Raw genomic sequence first — 18,896 nt, forward strand, 5'->3', positions numbered from 1 at the left:
GAACTTCTACCAAATCATTAACTCTCTCCCATGCCCTGTCTTGAGCCCCAGACAGACTTCTCTCTCTCCCCACTTCTGCACTGGCCCCAGAAGAGCTGCATGGGAAACTCCCCATCTGCCTACGCTGAAAAGAAGCCCATTCACCCCAACTCTGCAAGATCGCCTACTCACATGCTTTACCTCTCTGATCCTTCACTCGGCCTTCAAACACTAGATCGCCAAGCCCCAGATGACTCCCACGAGGGTTCGTGTGCATTTGGTAGCCCCATGAGTGCGGTCTCTGTGCATATTGATGAGGGCGCCCCTGCGTTTTCACGCATCTAGAGGTGGGATGAGAGGCCCTCGCACTGCGAGAGTGTGTGAGTGCGCCCGCGTGACGGGATATCGAGTCTCCGCGAGGGTGGATGAGTGTGTCTGAGTGGCTGCAACGTCCTTATCCCTTCCATGTGGAGGGCTCCTGCTCCCCGGTCCGCATCCCATTCAAAGACACTCAGCTCAGGGACAGTCCACCTCAGGCCTCCTCCAGAGCCAACACAGGCACTCAGACACACACGCGCTGCCTTTCAAGCTCAGCTCCTCTGGTCCAGGAGAATCGACAACCCTAGAGCAGCCCCCCTCACACAGTCTCCTCTTCCTGCCCCCTGCCCCTGAGTGAAGAACCCTCTCTATGGAGATGGACTCGCTGGCGAGCTGGGGAAGAGACGTGGCTGGGAGGAAAGTCGAGAAAGGCAAACTGAGGACACGCCAGAGGAGTAAGGAGCCTTGCGGGAGAAGCAGGTCCCACCCACACCACGCCCCTCCCCGGGGCGGTGGAGATGGGGTAGCCTGTTCCCACCTCGTCTTCCTCTGGGGTTTCCAGGTCTAACTCCATCTCCTCTCCAGAAACTGGATCCGCGAGGAGCCTCTGGGACCCCCTCCTCCCGAGCATCCCCACTCCTCCCTCCAGCGCTTCCAGGCCGTTGCTGATTGGCTGCGGGGAGCGGCGTCCCAGCCCCCCGGCTCCGAGGCGGGAGCCGAGCGGGTCCGCGGTGGGAGACGCACAAGCGGGCGCCGGGAGCCCCTCCCGAGTCCCTGCGCCCAGCGCCCTGCGGGAGGGCTGAGCCGGGACGCCAGAGCCGGGACGCCAGGCGGGCAGGTGCGGAGGGAGCAGAGGAGACCACGGCCAAGGATAGAAGCAAGTCCTGCGGGGAGAGAGGCTCTGCTGCTCCAGCTGCTGCCTTGGCCGCCGCCGCCACCGAGCCGGCGTCCAGAGAGCGGGGCTGGCAGGCCGGGCGCCAAGAGGAGGGGAGCGAGGGGCGCGCTCATGGAGCACACGCACGCCCACCTCGTAGCCAACAGCTCGCTGTCCTGGTCCCCCGGCTCCGCCTGCGGCTTGGGCTTCGTGCCCATAGTCTACTACAGCCTCTTGCTGTGCCTCGGTTTACCAGGTGAGGGGCTTAGGGGAAAGGGAGGGAAGCCAGGAGCCCTGAGGGCGGGGCGACCCTGAGCAGGACCCCCAGGCCTAGCCACCTTCCCGGTGTCATCCCTGGCGCCCCCTCTGAAAAAGTTTACGCCTTAAGGGCAACTGCGGACGTTTCTAGACTCGGGGCGGGGCGGGGGGGGTGGGGGGAGGAAGTTGCGGTGGCCTGGCGGGGACCTTGCGTGTGTGCGTCTCGCCAGTGTGCGCGTTAGGCGATGGGCAGGGTGCGAGGGGAGTGGTGTGAGTGCGCGGGATTCGAGTGTGTCGGTGTGCATCTGTGCGCGCGTCTGAAGCGATCGGCGTCCGTGAGGGGGTCTAGGGAGGGCTGGGTGACTTGACTGCAAGTCCGGGCAGATGGCTTCGTGCCCCCCCCCCCAATCCCTCCCTACGTCCACCCAGACTGGGGGCACCTCTGCCCCTCGGCGTATCACCCGCAGAGACCCTGATGCTGGGCACTCTCTTGCTCCGGGGAAAGAGATGGAGAAAGGGATGAGCCCCCGCTGCCATCCTGAGGGAGGACCGCGTCTCCAGGCTGGCTAGGAAGTCCGGGTGGCTCGGAGACCATGCCCTGGACAGGGCAGGTGCAGAGACACACAAGGCGGGCTGCCAAGGCCGCTACCTCGTTTGTGGGGGGGTGGGTCACAGTCTCCTTGAAGACCTGCTTCACCCCTTGGCTTTGCCTCCCGGTCCGCCCATCCTGGGCAGCTCAAGGCTACTGCAGATGTCTGGCGGGTCCCACATCCTAGCCTCCTGTCCAAAGTGTTGCTGAGTCTCGTACTGAATTCCTGAAGAGAGCTGAGCTGCTGGGGGTGGGGAGGGAGGGGATGAGGTGCTTGCCGGGGGAGGGGGGGGGTCGCGTGAGAGAGAGGGAAGGAGAGGATTCCTAAGGCTCCACTCATAGATGAAGGTCTCTCAGACAGAAAGATTCCTAAAGATCACTTGCAAGCCAATGAGAGAGAGGGACAGAAACAAACAAACAAAAATCCAATGCAACCCACAGCCTAGAATCACAACATCATCAACCCGGCCGTCTTCAGCATCCTCGGATCCTCAGAACGTGGGAGCTGGATTTGTGAGAACTCTGCTGAAATTTCCTTCCCAAAACATTCTACTTGGTAGCCATGGCCTCTGATAAGGTTGTTGCAATAAATCCCCCCTCCCAAATTTGGAAGATAGGAGAAAGCAGAAGTTGGCGAAGGCTGAGCCTCTCCCCCCCAGTGAGTGACGAGGCTTTTATTACTAACTAATCGCTCGAGCTGCCCTGGCAGAGGCGCGAGCCCGATTGGCCCTGCTGGAGCGGTGGCACGTGTCCTGTAATTACCTCGAGCTGGAATTGATTTCGGTCCAGTTCCCACCTCCCCCCGGTGGCCCTTCTGAGCCTCTCCAGAGCTCTCCTCTGGGGCGTGTTTGTCAGAAGGCAGGTTAGTGGTGACGCTGGCTGACCTGGGTCCCTTTTCCCTTCAGCCTTTATATCAGAGGGTATCTGACCCCAGCCTTCACTCATCCATCCCCTCTGCAGACTGCAGCAGCCCCTCGCTCAGGCTTTTCTCCTAAAAGCCCTTCAAGGAGGGACCAAAACAGAAAGGCAGGGAGAGGGTCCGGGGGTCCAGAGCAGGGATGTGAGAATGCGGAGGACAAGGGAAACTCAAAAATCTCAAGGTGGGTGTCAAAGGACCGCATATCTTTACAGCTTAGTTCCCATTCCAGCAAGGACCTTCCGGAACCATCGGGACTGGCACCTACGACAGGCATGAGCTCCTTAAGGCTGAGCCCAGGGCTTGGAGACTTAAAAGAGTGGGATTTGGGACTAGAACTTGGAGGGCATGGATGTGCTTATGCATTCAGAGTGATGACCAGCTCCTATGTGCCAAGGGCTCAGGAGGTGCCAAAGGCACTGAGAGACCCATAAAGTCCAGTCCCTGAGGTCAAGAAGCTCATCAATGAAGCTTGAGATGGATGCAGGAGGATGAAATGCTGGAGAAGAATGACTGGAGAGGACAGGCTGGCAGGAAGAGGATGCGCTGATAACAGTTTTGTTAATGGCTTGCAAGGTGGCTCAAAGGTGAAATCCTTAAGTCATCCTCTTAACATCCTAAGGGCAGGCAAGTAGGTCCTAGTGACCAGGAATGCAGACCCCAGAATGAAGCAGAGCTGGGTGTTTGTTCAGTCTCCACATCTGTAAAACAGGCACTCTGAGTTCCTAGCCCTGGAATTGGGGTGAGAGGTAAAGATGTCGGTGGAGATGATGGTGAAAGTTGAGCGCTCAGCTCAGTGCCTGACCCACCACGCATTGATTGCTGCTGTGCTGTGCCGTTGTGGTTCTCGGGAAGCCCATTTTGGTGGAAGGAGGAAGGAGGGGCTCTTCAGCCCTGCCTGCAGCCAGAGAAGGAACTGAGAGGCTGTGCCGAGAGGGCATTCTGCTCAGTGCCTCGGGGCCACGTGCCTCCCTGGGAGCACAGGAGCAGGCTACAGCATTCCCTGCCCTGCCCACAGCCCCCAGCAATCAGCAAACCCTCTCCCTGCTGCCTTGGACGGGGAAGCACAGCTATGCTGGGTGTGAAGTGACAGACCGCAGAGCTTGATAATATTGTTGAAAACTGAGACTTTAATTGAATCGCTTTTCCTGGCAGTGGACTCACCCCAACTCTGGGTTCTCACTGCAGTGGTCGGACCCTGAAAGGAGGGATGGGGAGTGGCTGAGTGTTACTAGAGGAAAGGCAGGCTTTTTCTTAGCACCTTTAGCCTCTGGATTCTGAGGAAGAGCTTGGGAAAGGCCACCTGGTCCAATCCCCTGGCTCTAGGAATTGCCCCAGACAATCTAATACAACTGGTCAGGTGTGGGGTCCAGGGTGTTCTACTGTGACATATAGGCAGAGTGCTGCCACTTAAAAATTCTTACTCTCAAAGTGCTGTTGTGGCTCAGCAGGTGAAGGACCCAGCATCTCTGTGAGGTGTGGGTTCGATCCCTGGCCTCGCTCCGTGGCTCAAGGATCCTGCATGGCTGCAAGCAGCAGTGTGGGTTGCAGATGCAGCTCAGATCCATGGTTGCCATGGCCGTGACGTGGGCCACAGCTGCAGCTCCAATTCAGCCCTGAGCCTGGGAACTTCCATATGCTGCAGGTGCTGCTATTAAAAAAAAAAGAAGAAGAAGAAGAAAGAAAGAAAAGGAAAAAAGGAAAGAAGAAGAGGGAGGGAGGAAGAAAAGAATCTTGCTCTCTTTTAACAATTTTCCCACCCATAAACTGGGGTGACTGGTTTCAAGGATATGAAGATAATCTATGTTAATATGGTTTAGCACAGAGCCTGGACAGAGGAGGACACGGTCACTCAGTGCCCCCTCCACACTGGATCTTTTCCTCTATTAAATGCTTGTGCTATTGTACTGAATCCCTGCCACAGCCCTGGGATCTGTGCGGGGCCCGAACACATCTCACAGAGAAGCAAACGGAGATTCAGAGAAACGGAGCATCTCATTTGCAGTCACACAGTCCAACCAGCGTGCAAACACCTGCTCTTCCCATTGCATCCAGTGCCTTCATTACCACGGGGAAGTTCTTTGAACTAACTTCAGTCCTCCGTGCTGTGTGCTCAGTGGAGAAAATTGGTGTCCCAGCTGTTCCTAAAACTCCAGCTCTTTCCTCCTCCTTTTTACATAAGCAAGACGTTTCTGATTTTTCAAAGCACACGCAATAAGCCAACAAGGTGGCGTTGGGGACACTGATTGGGCCAGCTGGGACAACACCGTGCCAAGCAGAAGACAGAGCAGGAGCGAAAGATGAACCTGAGTGCCTGGGGGAGGAGGAGGGGAGGGAGGATGGGTGAGCCCACCTGATACGGAAGGAGCAGTGCACAATTAAACTGAGATTTGAAAGATATTTGTTGAAAAGTTTACCGTCTAAAAAGGCACCGCAAGTGTTCAGGGAGACCAAGTGAGGAAGATGAAGCCTGAAACCACAGACCGCCCAGCAGAAGGGAGGGTTTCCACCACTGCCACGGGAGGATGACAATGCCTGCCTCCGAGGGTGGGTACAAGATGAAAGGAATTGATGAGTCTGTAGCCTGGCAGGTAGTAGGTGCTTTGACAGGTGCTGGTAACTGTTGTTAATCGCAGGTGGAAAAAATGGCTAAGATGGTTCCAGATGTGTTCTCTTTCACCTGTACATGTCTTTAGAGAAAACGCAGTAAACAGATTTAGACGACAAAGTCTGGAGCTGGGCTTCTGGAGTTTGAGTCTTGGCTTTGCTACTTAGAAGCTGTGTGACTTTAGGCAAGTGGCTTTAGGAGTTCCCGTCGTGACTCCACAGTTAACCAACCCCACTAGCATCCATGAGGACATGGGTTCGATCCCTGGCCTTGCTCAGTGGGTTAAGGATCTAGTATTGCCCATGAGCTGTGGTGACCCCTAGCCCAGGAACCTCCATGTGCCTTGGCTGTGACCCTAAAAAGACCAAAATAAGGGGGGGGCAATTTGATAGGCAAGTGGTTTTAACCCCTCTGTGTCTCAGTTTCCCCATTTATAGAGTGGGGATGATGATAATAAGGGTATATGTAGGGTCACTGTAAGGACTAAATAACATAAGCACTTCACACAACACCTGGCACATAGTGAGCCATCGAAAGTAATTTTTTTCATCATTTAAAAATTAGGGAAATCAAGAGACACTTCCCAACTTCTTTTATGATATCAGCTTTACCCTAATAGCAAAACCAGACAAAGGCATTATAAAAAAACTACCAACCAACTGTCCTCATGAACATAGGCATACAAATGCTCACCAAAATATTAGAAATCTCATACCACAAAATATAAGGGTAACACATCAAGCCCAAGCTGGATTTATCCCAGGAACTCAAGGCTAGTTCAGCATTTGAAAATCATGCACCATATTAACCAGGTGATTCACCATATTAACAGACTAAAAAGGAAAATCTATATAATCATCCCAATAGAGGCAGAAAATGTATTTGACAAAATGCAATGCCCACCCATTTGATAAAAACTTACCAAATGAGGAACAGAGAGAGAACTGCTTCAACCTGATAGATGGCATCTATAAAAAACCTACAGCTAGCATCACCTTTAATGATGAAAAAATGGAATACTTTCCCCCTAAAATTTGGAATAAGGCAAGAATGCTCTCACCACTCTTATTCAGATCATACTGGATGTTCTAAACAGAGCAATAAGGCAAGAAAAAGAAATAAAAGGGATACAGGAAGGAAGAAGTTAAATCGTTTCTAATCACAGAAAATGTAATCACCTTCACAGAAAATCACAAGGACTCTACCAAAAAAGCTCCTAAGAACAAAAACATGTGAGTTCGGCATGTTTGCTCGATGTTAATATGCAAAAACCCTATTGTATTTTCTACATCTTAGCAGTGAACAACTTGAAATTACAAATTGGGATCTCAGGAGTTCCCGTCATGGAGCAATGGTTAACGAATCCGACTAGGAACCGTGAGATTGCGGGTTTGATCCCTGCCCTTGCTCAGTGGGTTAGTGATCTGGCGTTGTGGTGAGCTGTGGTGTGGGTTGCAGATGTGGTTCAGATCTGGCATTGCTATGGTTGTGGTATAGGCTGGGGGCTACAGCGCCGATTCGACTCCAGCCTGTGAACCTCCATATGCCGCAGGTGTGGCCCTAAAAAGACAAAAGACAAAAAGAAAATTGGGATCTTTTTTAAAAAAATGGGCTGCTCAGTGGGTTAAAGATCCAGCACTGCCACAGCTGTGGCATAGGTCATACCTGCAGCTCAGATTCATTCCCTGATCCAGCAACTTCCATATGTCACAGGGGCTGCTGAAAAAGAAAAAAATTTTGATTTCCAAGTTCTCTGAAAAAACTAGAACTGACAACATTAGGCTTATATACCAGAAAGTAACAGTCGGCTGGAACTAAGGAACAAGCCATGTGCGTGTGTGTGTGTGTGTGTGTGTGTGTGTGTGTGTGTGTGTGCATGCACACTAAATAGGTACTGACATTCCTAGCACTCAAAAACTTAAAAATGTAAAAAGTCACACATTGCAGAGGTTCTCTCATTCCATTCCCCTGTTCACCAATTCCCAAATCCGCCCCATCATCACCACTGCTAGAAGTAACTGCCACATTGGTATCTTAGTGTCCTATTTATTTTATCAGGGTGTCACAGTACATACTCAAGTAAAAGTGGATAGAGGAGATCAAGTCTCTTTTTTTTTTCCTCTCTCCAAAATGGGTACATTATACACACAGTCTTCCATCTTACTGTTTTCACTTAATATGTTAATCATCCATAACCGTATGTATGAAGCTTTTTCCTTCTTTTACAAAGCTGTATAGTATTCCATAGTATCCTTGTACCATAATATCATTTAATGGCTGCCCCTTTCAGCAGCACTCACGCACCCCCATTTGGGACAGTACTTATGTGGTGCAACTAATTCTCCACTGTCATCTGACTGGCCCCTCTTAAGGCACATTTGGTCTTGAGAGCCTTGTTAAAACAGTGGGAGAAAAGGCACTGCTTGAGAAGTCTGGAATTCCAGGCTTGGTTCAGGTAATAAATAACTCACTGTGTGACCTTGGATAAGTCACTCTTCATGGGTCTGCCAGAGACCCAGGAGAGCCGGCCTCTACTTATGTGGTCCAGTTGGAGACATGGCCCTTAGATGGGCCCTTAAGTACAGACCCGCGAAGTGGCTCTGCTGGAGGCTGCCTGGGCTGGCCTTGGGCCGGAGTCCAGAACTGTAACTTTGTAATCCTTGCCTCTGAATAAGAGTTCAATAAATGTAATTAACCTTTTCTGCCCTGCATTGTGGATGGGGCATTTCCAAATGAAACATGCAAAGGCTTCTCATAGTTCCTTGCACCTTGGAGGAGCTCCATAAATAGTAGCTCCCATTGTTTTGATTGTCTAACACGTCAGTGTGTTCTAGCCTTGTCAATCCCCAGGAGCCCCACCCTGCTTTATACACAGGTCTTTTCCATAAACACATAATTCCACTCAAAGAGCACCCACAGGATAGGAAGCTCCACATCCTGGCAAACTAGGAGCGGTCCACTGGATGAAGCAATCAATGCGGCCATAAGCCTAGGGAATTCGTCCCCCTAAGAGAGTTGCCTGTGGTGCAGTGAAACCTCCAGAAAGAACAGCAGTCCAGACCAGGGACTGCTGAAGCTAATGTTAGCAAAGAGAATGACCAGCCCCACCAGCGCCTTCGCCCTGCATGCTGCAGCCAGAATCATGCACACATGGGGGGTGGGGGGGTAAACACCGATCCTGCCCTTGAACCTCTGCCTGGATCTGAAGTAGGTGGGAGATGCTTATAAGGGGAGAGGGTTAGGAGGGACACAGCCCTGAAGGGCTGGCGGTGGGGGAGGGCAGGCGTCTTGAATTCGGATTATCTGCACGGGGCCGTCAGATGGTATAAATGAACATCCGAGCCAATTTCAAAAACTGCTTCACTTCCAAGGGATTGTGCTTCCCTGCTGGGGCTTTTTTTTTGTTTGTTTGTTTGTTTGTTTTTTTCTGAAAACACACGGTTCCTGGGGTCTCTCTTGTTTTCCCTCGGTGATTGACATGTGTATCAAAAACACTGCCCTTCCCGCTTCAGGATTGCTGGAGCTTACGTAGCACTTAGTATGCGCTAGAGCTTCTTCAAGCACTTTGCATCATTTAAACTCATTTAAGTCTCACCGGGACTGTTTGAGGCATGGTGATTACTCTTACGCCCATTTTTCGGATGAGAACATTGAGACACTTACCCAAGGTCACCGAGCTAGAATGGGACAGAGCAATACTTGGTGCTGCCGTTCAGCTTTCTTTCAAGAAGATGGCAGCACACATGCGATGAGAGCTGACAACTGACGCTCAAGCTGGGTCCAGAGGTGGGGGCGATAGACCAAAGGGGGCGGGGGGCCTGGGGGAGGTAGAAAGGGGTGCTTTCCAGACAACGGTCCAGTGTTGCCAGATTGTTCCCCCAAATCGAGATATCCAGCTTTCTGTGTGAAATATCCCCATGGTTCAGTGTTGGCAACTAATTCACAAATTTTAAAAACACCATGTGAGCCAGCCCTTCATGAGCCAAATCAAATGTGTCTGCAGGCCTGATACACAACCCCCCTCCCTGGCTGCCAATCCACAAGCGGCAAGAAGCACCAAGAAATGCCAAGGCGGGGGGGGGGGGGGGGGGAGTCACAGTGAATGGAGAACGAAAGCAAGAAGCTAAAGGAAAGAGCAAGAAATAATAGAGAGAGGTTCCCACTGTGGCGCAACAGGATCAGCAGCATCTCTGGATGCAGATTCCATCCCCAGCCAGGCACAGTGGGTTAAGGATTCGATCCCCAGGCACAGTGGGTTAAGGATTTGATCCCCAGGCACAATGGGTTAGGGATTCAATCCCCAGCCAGGCACGATGCGTTCCCGAAGCTGCAGCATAGGTCACAACTGTGGCTCCAATCTGATTCCTGGCCCAGGAACTTCCCAATGCCACAGGGAGGTCAAGAAAAGAAAAGAAAGGAAAGAGAAGAGAAGGAAAAGATAGAGATGGGGACCCAAAGAAAATGTGTGTGCATCAGAAAAGCATGCCAACTCAGGAAACCAGGGACATGGTATAAACTGGAAAGAAAGCTCCAAGACAGAGCACAGGTTTCATGTTGAAAATGTCGTGAAACACAAACCTGCCATTTGGGGACAAAGGAATTGCCCTGAGAACCCGAAGTGGTGGATTCGGACATGGGCTCAGTGGTCCCCAGACCTGAGGATTCAGGTCCTCATCCAGTGGCTTCCTGTGGGCGGGGCTCTGGCAGGTTGGCTGGAGCTCTCTGAGCCTCCTCGTTCCTCTCTGCAGAAAGGAGAGTGCCTTCCTCAGAGGGTCATGGACAAAGTGAGACAATCCTTGACTAGCCAAGGCCAGAGCCCGCCACTCCATGGCAGCTGGGTTGTGGTGAGACCTCACCCAAAGTCACAGAGCTGGGAATGGCTGCATCTGAACCAGAACTGAGTTGGTCCATGTCGTGCTTAGTTCGCTTTTTGCAAGATCCCATGCCAGCGGTCTTTTCAGAGGAAGCAAAGTGATGAGAGTAAGGGATAAGGGCTGCAGAATTTTCAAGCTCAGAGTAATTATCTAGATGGGGGTGGGTGTCTGTTGTTGTTTTATGTAGGATTATTTTGAGGTGGGACAAGGCTGCAACATTAAATCCCTTTTCAGGGTTCTTCACCCTTCTGATTTCGTCAAAGGGAGCATCTCAGCTGGGTACCCGTGTGTCTTTTAACACCTTTTCATGGGTGCTAAATCTATCCCTTTCTTTGGCCATAGAGTGCACCGGCTTGAGGTGGGATGTCAGTTCCCAGACCAGGGATGGAACCCACGCCACAGCAGTAAAAGCGCCAAATCCTAACCACTAGACTACCAGGGAACTCCTGAAATCTTTTTTAACAGACACAGAGCAGATCTAGGGCCCCACGCTTAAGCTTAAGCAGGCGACGGTATCTCGCTAGAAGTTAATGTCACTTTTGTATTGTCACTGAAGCTATTTTTAAGGCTACCTTCTGTTGACAATAGGGAGGTGGGTTTGTTATTCAGGATTGTTCCACGCTCATGCTGCCCAGTATCATCACCACCAGCCACATGCGGCTGGTGAGCAGTTGACATTTAACTAGTGCAGCTGCAGAACTGAGTTTTGTATTTTACTGCAATTAATCTACAATTAAAATCTGATGCTCAGTTCAGTTATTAGAAAATCATTGTATGCTTGGAGCAACTCAGGTATGTGAGTCTACTCTCAGTCCGTATTTTATGACATCTAAACAGAGATCAAGGATTTCCAATGAAAATTTAGCATCCATAGAGAGATGTGCTGGAAATGCAAAGTACGCATCAGACTTTGGACATTTAGTATTTTTTTTTCAAGTGAAATTGGCATTCCCACTATGGTGCAGTGGGTTGAGAATCCAACCGCAATTGCCCAGGTTACTGAGGAAATGCGGATTCACTCCCTTGCCCGGCTCCGTGGGTTGAAGGAACCGTGTTGCCACAGCTGTGGTGTAGGTCTCAGCTTCGGCTCGAATTCAGTCTCTGGCCTGGGAATTCCCATACTCCAAGGGTGTGGCCATTAAAAAAAAAAGAGGTTAAATATCTCAATAACTTATATTGATGACACTGTGGATGAATATGGTTAAATAAAATACATTGCTAAAATGAATGTCACCTGTTTCTTCGTATTTTTTTCAATGTGGCCGCGAGAAAACATTGAGAGTGTATACGGGGTTCACGTTACACTTACCCCAGAGAAGCGGATCATCATATAAAGTATATGTTCAAGAAAAAAGGCTAATCACTTTATAACAAGATGTTAAGTACATAAGAGTACAGAGGACGTGGGAGTTCCCATCATGGCTCCGTGGGAATGAGCCCGACTAGGATCCATGAGGATGCGGGTTCGATCCCTGGCCTCAGTCAGTGGGTTAAGGATCCAGCGTTGCTGTGAGCTGTGCTGTAGATCACAGATGCGGCTCGGATCCCAAGTTGCTGTGGCTGGGGTGTAGGCCGGCAGCTGCAGCTCCGATAGGACTCCTAGCCTGGGAAATTCCATATGCTGTGGGTGCAGCTCTAGAAAGTAGAAAGATAAACAAATAGCACAGAGGACACAAGAATATGGCAAAAATTGCAACCTCGGTGGACTAATTACTAAACTCTGAGGAACAGTGAACTAATACAATACCCTTGATGAAAATTCTGAGGCCCAGAGAGGGCAAGGAAGTTCCCCCAAGGTTCCGCAGCTAACTAGGGGTGATCTTGACCCCAGACTTTCCAGATTCCAAAGCAAGTGAGCTTTGGCCACTGCAGGGGGGCCAACTTTGCCATCTTCACTGTCCCCCAGGGGAAACGTAAGGAGGGTAGGGTCAAGGCAGGGAGGGGGTGGCTTCCCGGGATCCCAGGGGAATCAAAAGGGAGGGAACTTTTCTGTCTGGACGACCCAGGATTTTTGCTTTCCTATCAAGTGGGCTTCTCTTGAGCAATGGTATCACCAGCTGAGCTGTATGGAGGGGAAGCAAGGGCTTTTCATTCAAAGGTATGTTTTCATTTTGCCCCATGGCTTAAAAAAAAAAAAAAAAAGCATGAGATGAGAATGCGAAGAGCACAATTCAACCTAGAAAGCATCTGCATTCATCAGTTCACTTACCATCCATCTATCCATCCATCCGTCCATCCATCCATCCTTCTATCCATCTGTCCAACCATCTGCCCATCTGTCCATCCATTTATCCATCCATCCATCCATCCATTCGTGTGCCAGGCACTATGCTAGACAGCAAAAAAGACCCCCACTTGCTTCTGTGCACACGTGCACACAATCACACACACATACAGACAATCACACACACAGATGAGGAAGACCAGCATAAAATGTAAATAAAGGTCAATGGTCACCTGTGAAAAGATGGCGAAGGAGAGAGAGGCACCTGGGCAAGACTTCCTGTGGGAGCTTCCCACACGGGGAGCCCAAGGAAGCCTCCTCAACGTGGACAGCTGAAACCTGGGGCTGGGGAGGGAAGGATGGAAGGACGCGGGAGAAGGGGGCAGGCTGTGCCGTGACCCTGTCCCCACATACGGGGACAGAAGGAGCAGGAGCGCCAGAGCCTGGAGACCCAAAGGCAGCTGGGGTTGGGTGAGAACAGGGTGTGAGATGTGAGCCAAGGGGAGCAGGAAACCAGAGCTTCAGAAAAACCGTGCATGTGGACGCTGAGCTGGGACAACACACTCTGCAGGGTGAAGACCGACGGATCCACCAGCCACGTCTCTCCCCTTCCTTTGCCAGAATGTGTGGCCATCGACAGAGCTCAGGGTGTGGCTTCTCTGCCACAGACATTTCTTACCTTTTTCAACTAAGTGCAAAACAAACTAACAGCACATCACTTCAACTAAGGGACTACACACACACACACACACACACACACACACAGATGTGCACACACATGCACAAAGATGCATATCGACACAAGCACACATACAGACATGCACACACACATACACACACACAAAGATACATAGAGATGCACACACGCAGAAACACAAACATGGACACAAGCACACACACAGACATGCACACACACAGATACACACAGACATGCATATGGACACAAGCACACACAGAGACATGCACACGCACACGCACACATACATACATACACAGATACAGAGATGCACATACACAGTCCCACACACACATCCAGACAGACACAACCACACAGATGTGCACACACTCCACAGCCACAGTGCAGAATGGCCAGCGACTCCATTCTGGCTGCAGCCCCCGCTTTTAGCATTCCTGGCTTCGCCCCGTGGTTCAGCTCCACAGATCCGCTGACAAGAACCATCATCTGCCTCTTGAAAGAAAAGCCACGGCCTCCCTGGAAGGTGGTAGAAGGAGCAGTGATTGGAGACGGAACTCGAGCGGGGCCCTGCTGTGAGGACGGGACCGGGTGTTCCTTCAAGGAATCACAGGGCCTTCCCCGCGGGTGGTTCCCCCTCGAGTCCACCCTCCACATCCAGGACTCTTCCAGAATTCCGGAGGAATCCAGGAAGTAAGACCAGTTTAGGAATTAAGGTCAAACCCCAGCAGCACGGCTTGGCCCGCGGCGAGGTCTTGAGCACATAATTTCCCTGTCTTGGAGCCTCAGTCTCCCCATCTGGGAAAGGGGGTGACGATAAGTTTATTTACCGCACACACTATGTGGAGCCCATTTCGCGTGCTGGGCACCCTTGGAGGCACCGAGAAGACAGAAAAGAAGATTGCAAAGCGACCCCGCACTGGCACACCCTCCACCAGGGGGACAAGCAGCGAGCAAGCACATAGGGCAGCCACACCGTCCTGTTAGAGAAGGATGCGTGGCAAGGGGATAAGAAAATCAGGTCAGAGTTCTCGTCATGGCGCAGCGGAAACGAATCTGGCGAGGAACCATGAGGTTGTGGGTTCGATCCCTGGCCTCACTCAGTGAGTTAAGGATTTGGCATTGACATGAGCTGTGGTGTAGGTCCCAGACACGGCTTGGATCCTGCATTGCTGTGGCTGTGCTATAGGCTGGCAGCTGTAGCTGCGATTGGACCCCTAGCCTGGGAACCTCCATATGCCACGCGTGTGGCCCTAAAAAGCAAAATAAGTGAGATTTTTAATTTTTTCAATTTTTAAAAAATTATGTATATACATATTAGGAAATTTAAAAAAATTAAAATCGTTGCAATTCTCACTTCAAAAAAAAAAAGAAAGAAAATGAGGTCCAAACGATTGCCTTTGGAGTGGATAAGCCATGAGATCTTGCTGTATAGCACAGGGAACTATATCTAGTCACTTATGATGGAACATGATGGAGGATAATGTGAGAAAAAGAAGGTATGTGTGTGTGTGTGTGTGTGTGTGTGTGACTGGTCACTTTGCTGTATAGTAGAAAATTGACAAAACACTGTAAAACAGCTCTAATGGAAAAAATAAAAATCATTTAAAAATAAAAAACATTAAAATGATACAAAAGAACTTATTGACAAAACAGAAACAGACGCCAAAGATTTCTAAATCAAACTTAGGAGTTCCCGTCGTGGCTCAGTGGTTAACGAGCTGGACTAGCATCCGTGAGGTTTGATCCCTGGCCCTGATCCGTGGGTTAAGGATCTGGCGTTGCCATGAGCTGTGGTGCAGGTCGCAGATGCGGCTTGGATCTGATGTTGCTGTGGCTGTGGTGGAGGCTGGCAGCTACAGCTCCGATTGAACCCCTAGCCTAGGAACCTCCATATGCTGTGGGTGTGGGCCCCCCACCAAAAAAATGAAAACTTGGTCAAGCGATGTAGAGGCAGGAAAGGGCTCTCCAGAAAGCTGATGTCCAAGCAGAGACTGGAACAATAAGCAGGGGCGGCGTGGGGATGCAGGAGAGGAAGGGCGTGCCGGGCAGAGGGACCAGCGCAGGTAGAAGCCTCCCCGGGAGCGGGGCTGCGCAAAGGCAGATGAAGTCATCACGGGCGGGATGATGTTGGAGCTTGGGATTTAATCGAAGTGTTGCGAGCCCCGGGAGCCTTTGAAGCAGGTGACATGACCTAATTTGAGCTCTTCAAAGGCCTCTCTGGCTGCTGGGAGAAGAATTGAGGAAAAGTGGGGAGAGGGGAGCAGCCAGAAGCTGAGGGGGCGGCAGCAGCATGAAGGGCCTCTGGGCACCAGGTATAGGGCCGGGCACACGGCAGGAGCGTCGGTCGAGGGTCACGTTCACAGCCCTCGCATCCCCCTCCTGCCCCATCCATCATCTCCTCTGCCTCTGAGTAAAGCGAGGGAACTAATACGTCCTCAGCCCCTGAGGACACCTGTGCCTGCCGCCGGGGCCGTGGGGACACTCGGGTGGCAGTGGGAAAGTCCTGCTGATGACCCAGCTGTCCTTTGCAAGACTCCTGATCCTTAAGGAGGAATAGGGTCCCCTTCAGCTCTGTCATTTGACAGATGAGCAGGAGCGAGCTGTGGCCATTGCCACCATCACTGCATCCAGTGCTAAGGACCAGGGTCCAGGAAGGAGCAGAGAGTAATAAGTTCCATGACACAGGGGACATCCGCCAGTGGGCAGAGAGAGCTGGAGGAAGAGGGAGGAAAAGGCTGGTCGTCTCTTGGATCTTCTCAGAAGAGGCTTCTGGCCGGAAGAGGCTGGCTCTGAGAAAGAAGAGGACTTTTTTTTTTCCCCCATAATCACTCACTTGCAGCACTAAGAGCTTCCCTCCAAATGCTAGTCAGACGCGTTCTGATTAACATCCTTCTCAAGCCCCCTCTTTCACTTCTTGGAGAGGCCCGGACGGGGGTCCCAACCTCTGACAGGCACCTGGAAACTCAGACCTTTTAGAATGGGGAAGAAGCCTGTTTGAGGTTTTCTTAAAAAGTAACACCTTCTGGAGTTCCCTTTGGGGCGCAGCGGAAATGAACCCAACTCACATCCATGAGGATGTGCGTTTGATCCCTGGCCTCGCTCAATGGGTCGGGGATCTGGTGTTGCCGTGAGCTGTGTGGGTTGCAGATGCAGCTCGGATCCCGAGTTGCTGTGGCTGTGGTGTAGACTGGCAGCTGTAGGTCCCATTCGACCCCTAGCCTGGGAACTTCCATATGCCATGGGTACGGACCTAAAAAAGCAACAACAACAACAAAAAAAGTAGCACCTTTCCTATTAACATTCAGAGGGAAGCTCATAAATATTCAGATTTCTCGTGAGTCTGGCAAAACCCAGCTCTCACCAAGTTCCTAGAACCAGAGAGCCAGGGCCTCCTTTAGACGGAGCAGTGCCATCCAGTGCACGCCAGGCCCCACCTCTCCCTATTGTGCACCCAACATAAAGTTTTTTCTTACACCTGGCCTGCTTCTCTCATGTCTGTCCGCTGCCTTGCCCCTGTCGGATTTTGAGGTTTCTGTGTTAATGCCCTTCCTCAAATTTAACTATGTACACAACACACACACATATTCACACACTCACACACACATCCATTTACACCATCACACTTTTGGCCTCACAGCCACTTTCCAACCACTCTAAATGCTTTTCTGCAAGAAAGGAAGGTGGGAAGACCCGGATTTGAGATTCTCTGGATTTTCTCACTATGGGGCACTAACGTCTCGGAACCTCTCTTCCCATATCTGCAAAATAAGGCTAAAAATACCCACCTTGAAAAAGCAACCAAAAAAAAAAAAAAGAAGAAGAAGAAAAAGAAAAAGAAAAAAAGAAGAAAAAAAGGGAAAAAAAAAGAAAAAAAGAAAAAGAAAAATAAAAGAAAAGAAGGGAAAAAAAAATACCTACCTTGTGGAGAATACATGAGATAATGGACCTAAAGTGCCTGGCGCAGAGCAGGTGCTTAACAAAGAGAAGAATTTCCTTTCTTAAGATGGACAAGGATTTCCTATCTGATCCCCACTTGAGCTCTCTAGGCTGCATGAAGGGTCAGGCACCATTACAGGAGGCCCTACTTTGCACTGAGTTTTATTTGTTTTCTTTATTTTATTTTATTTTGTCTTTTTAGGGCCACACCTGCAGCATATGGAGGTTCCCAGGCTAGGGGTCAAGTCAGAGATGTAGCTGCTGGCCTACACCACAGCAACGCCAGATCCATAGCACATCTGCGACCTACCCCACAGCTCACGGAAACGTCGGATCCTTAACCACTGAGTGAAGCCAGGGATTGAACTGGCAACCTCGTGGTTCCTAGCTGGATTCGTTAACCACTGAGCCATGACGGGAACTCCATGCACTGAGGTTTTGTAGGGGATAATGATGCAGGGGGAACAAAGATGCTCGTGCACAAGCACTCACACTCTCCTTGGCTAGAAAGGCAGATCAATAATCATAATCCAAGGTGACAGCTTCTGGAACAGAAGTAAGAGTAAGGTATTTAAATTCCTTTGGGGACTCAAACTTATCTCTGCTGGGAAGCATCAAGAAGACGAGAGTTAGGTGCCCTGGATGGCAGGCACCGCGTGTGCGTCCTCTGACTCCAATACGCTCTGATATTGGCACAGGGCACGTGGTCAGGGGCTTAGTAAGTATTGGATGAGTGGATGGAGACACGCATGCAAGAATAAGCAGATGACTGCCTTCTAAATCCCATAAGGGTAATTTCCATGCTGACCTTGAAGGGATTGAAGAAAATATCTTTCTTTTTTTTTCCCCCTTGGTCTGGCTTCCTTTGCCTGATATAGTTGGGGTTGTTTATTTGGTTAAGTTGATTTACAATGCTGTGCCAATTTCTGCTGTACAGCCAAGTGACCCAGTCATACATATATGTACACATTCTCGTTCTTATATTATCTTCCATCCTGTTCTCTCCTAAGAGACTAGATATAGTTCCCTGTGCTGCACAGTAGGACCTCATTGCTTATCCATTCTCAAGGTAATAGTTTGCATCTACTCACCCCAAACTCAAGTCCATCCCATGCCTTCCTACCTCCCCCTTGGCAACCCCAAGTCTGTCCTCTATGTCTGTGAGTCCGTTTCTGTTTTGTGGATGGGTTCATTTGTGCCATATTTTAGATTCCCCATATGAGTGATATGATATGGTATTTGTCTTTCTCTTTATGACTGACTTCACTAAGTCTGAGAATTTCTAGTTGTGCCCATGTTGCTGCGAATGGCATTATTGCATTCTTTTTTATGGCTGAGTAATATTCCATTGCATATATATACATATGTATATGAAATATATATATACCACTTTGATCATAATTATCTTCATTGTCATCATCATCCTTGTCATCCTCACCACCACCACACTTTAGTGGGCACTTTCTGTGGGCCAAACACTAGATCAAACGCTTTTTTCCACATTGCCTCATTTAACCCTCCCAGCAGTGGCTGTGAGGTTGGTATTTCTATCATCACTTGGCAGATGGGGAAACTGAGGCTCTGAGAGGTACAGTGATGTGCCCAAGAGAATTCAGCCACTGA

The 18,896-nt window shown here is 50.4% G+C and overlaps 1 protein-coding gene across 1 annotated transcript in view; it reads left to right on the forward strand.

Moving 5' to 3' along the window:
* Positions 1-1,009: 1,009 nt before the first annotated feature.
* GPR139 (G protein-coupled receptor 139) overlaps positions 1,010-18,896 on the forward strand; it is a 46,379-nt gene continuing 28,492 nt past the window's right edge. The window contains exon 1 of the mRNA XM_003124564.5: positions 1,010-1,427. Within this exon, the coding sequence (XP_003124612.1) occupies positions 1,304-1,427 (124 nt within the window). The 5' untranslated portion in view covers positions 1,010-1,303. The remainder of the gene's footprint in view (positions 1,428-18,896) is intronic.

This window comes from Sus scrofa, chromosome 3 (assembly GCF_054392235.1).
Source record: "Sus scrofa isolate SSC_HxYL_T2T_F1_AM1 chromosome 3, Sscrofa_HxYL_maternal_Yorkshire_Landrace_v2.0, whole genome shotgun sequence".
Taxonomy (NCBI): Eukaryota; Metazoa; Chordata; class Mammalia; order Artiodactyla; family Suidae; genus Sus; species Sus scrofa.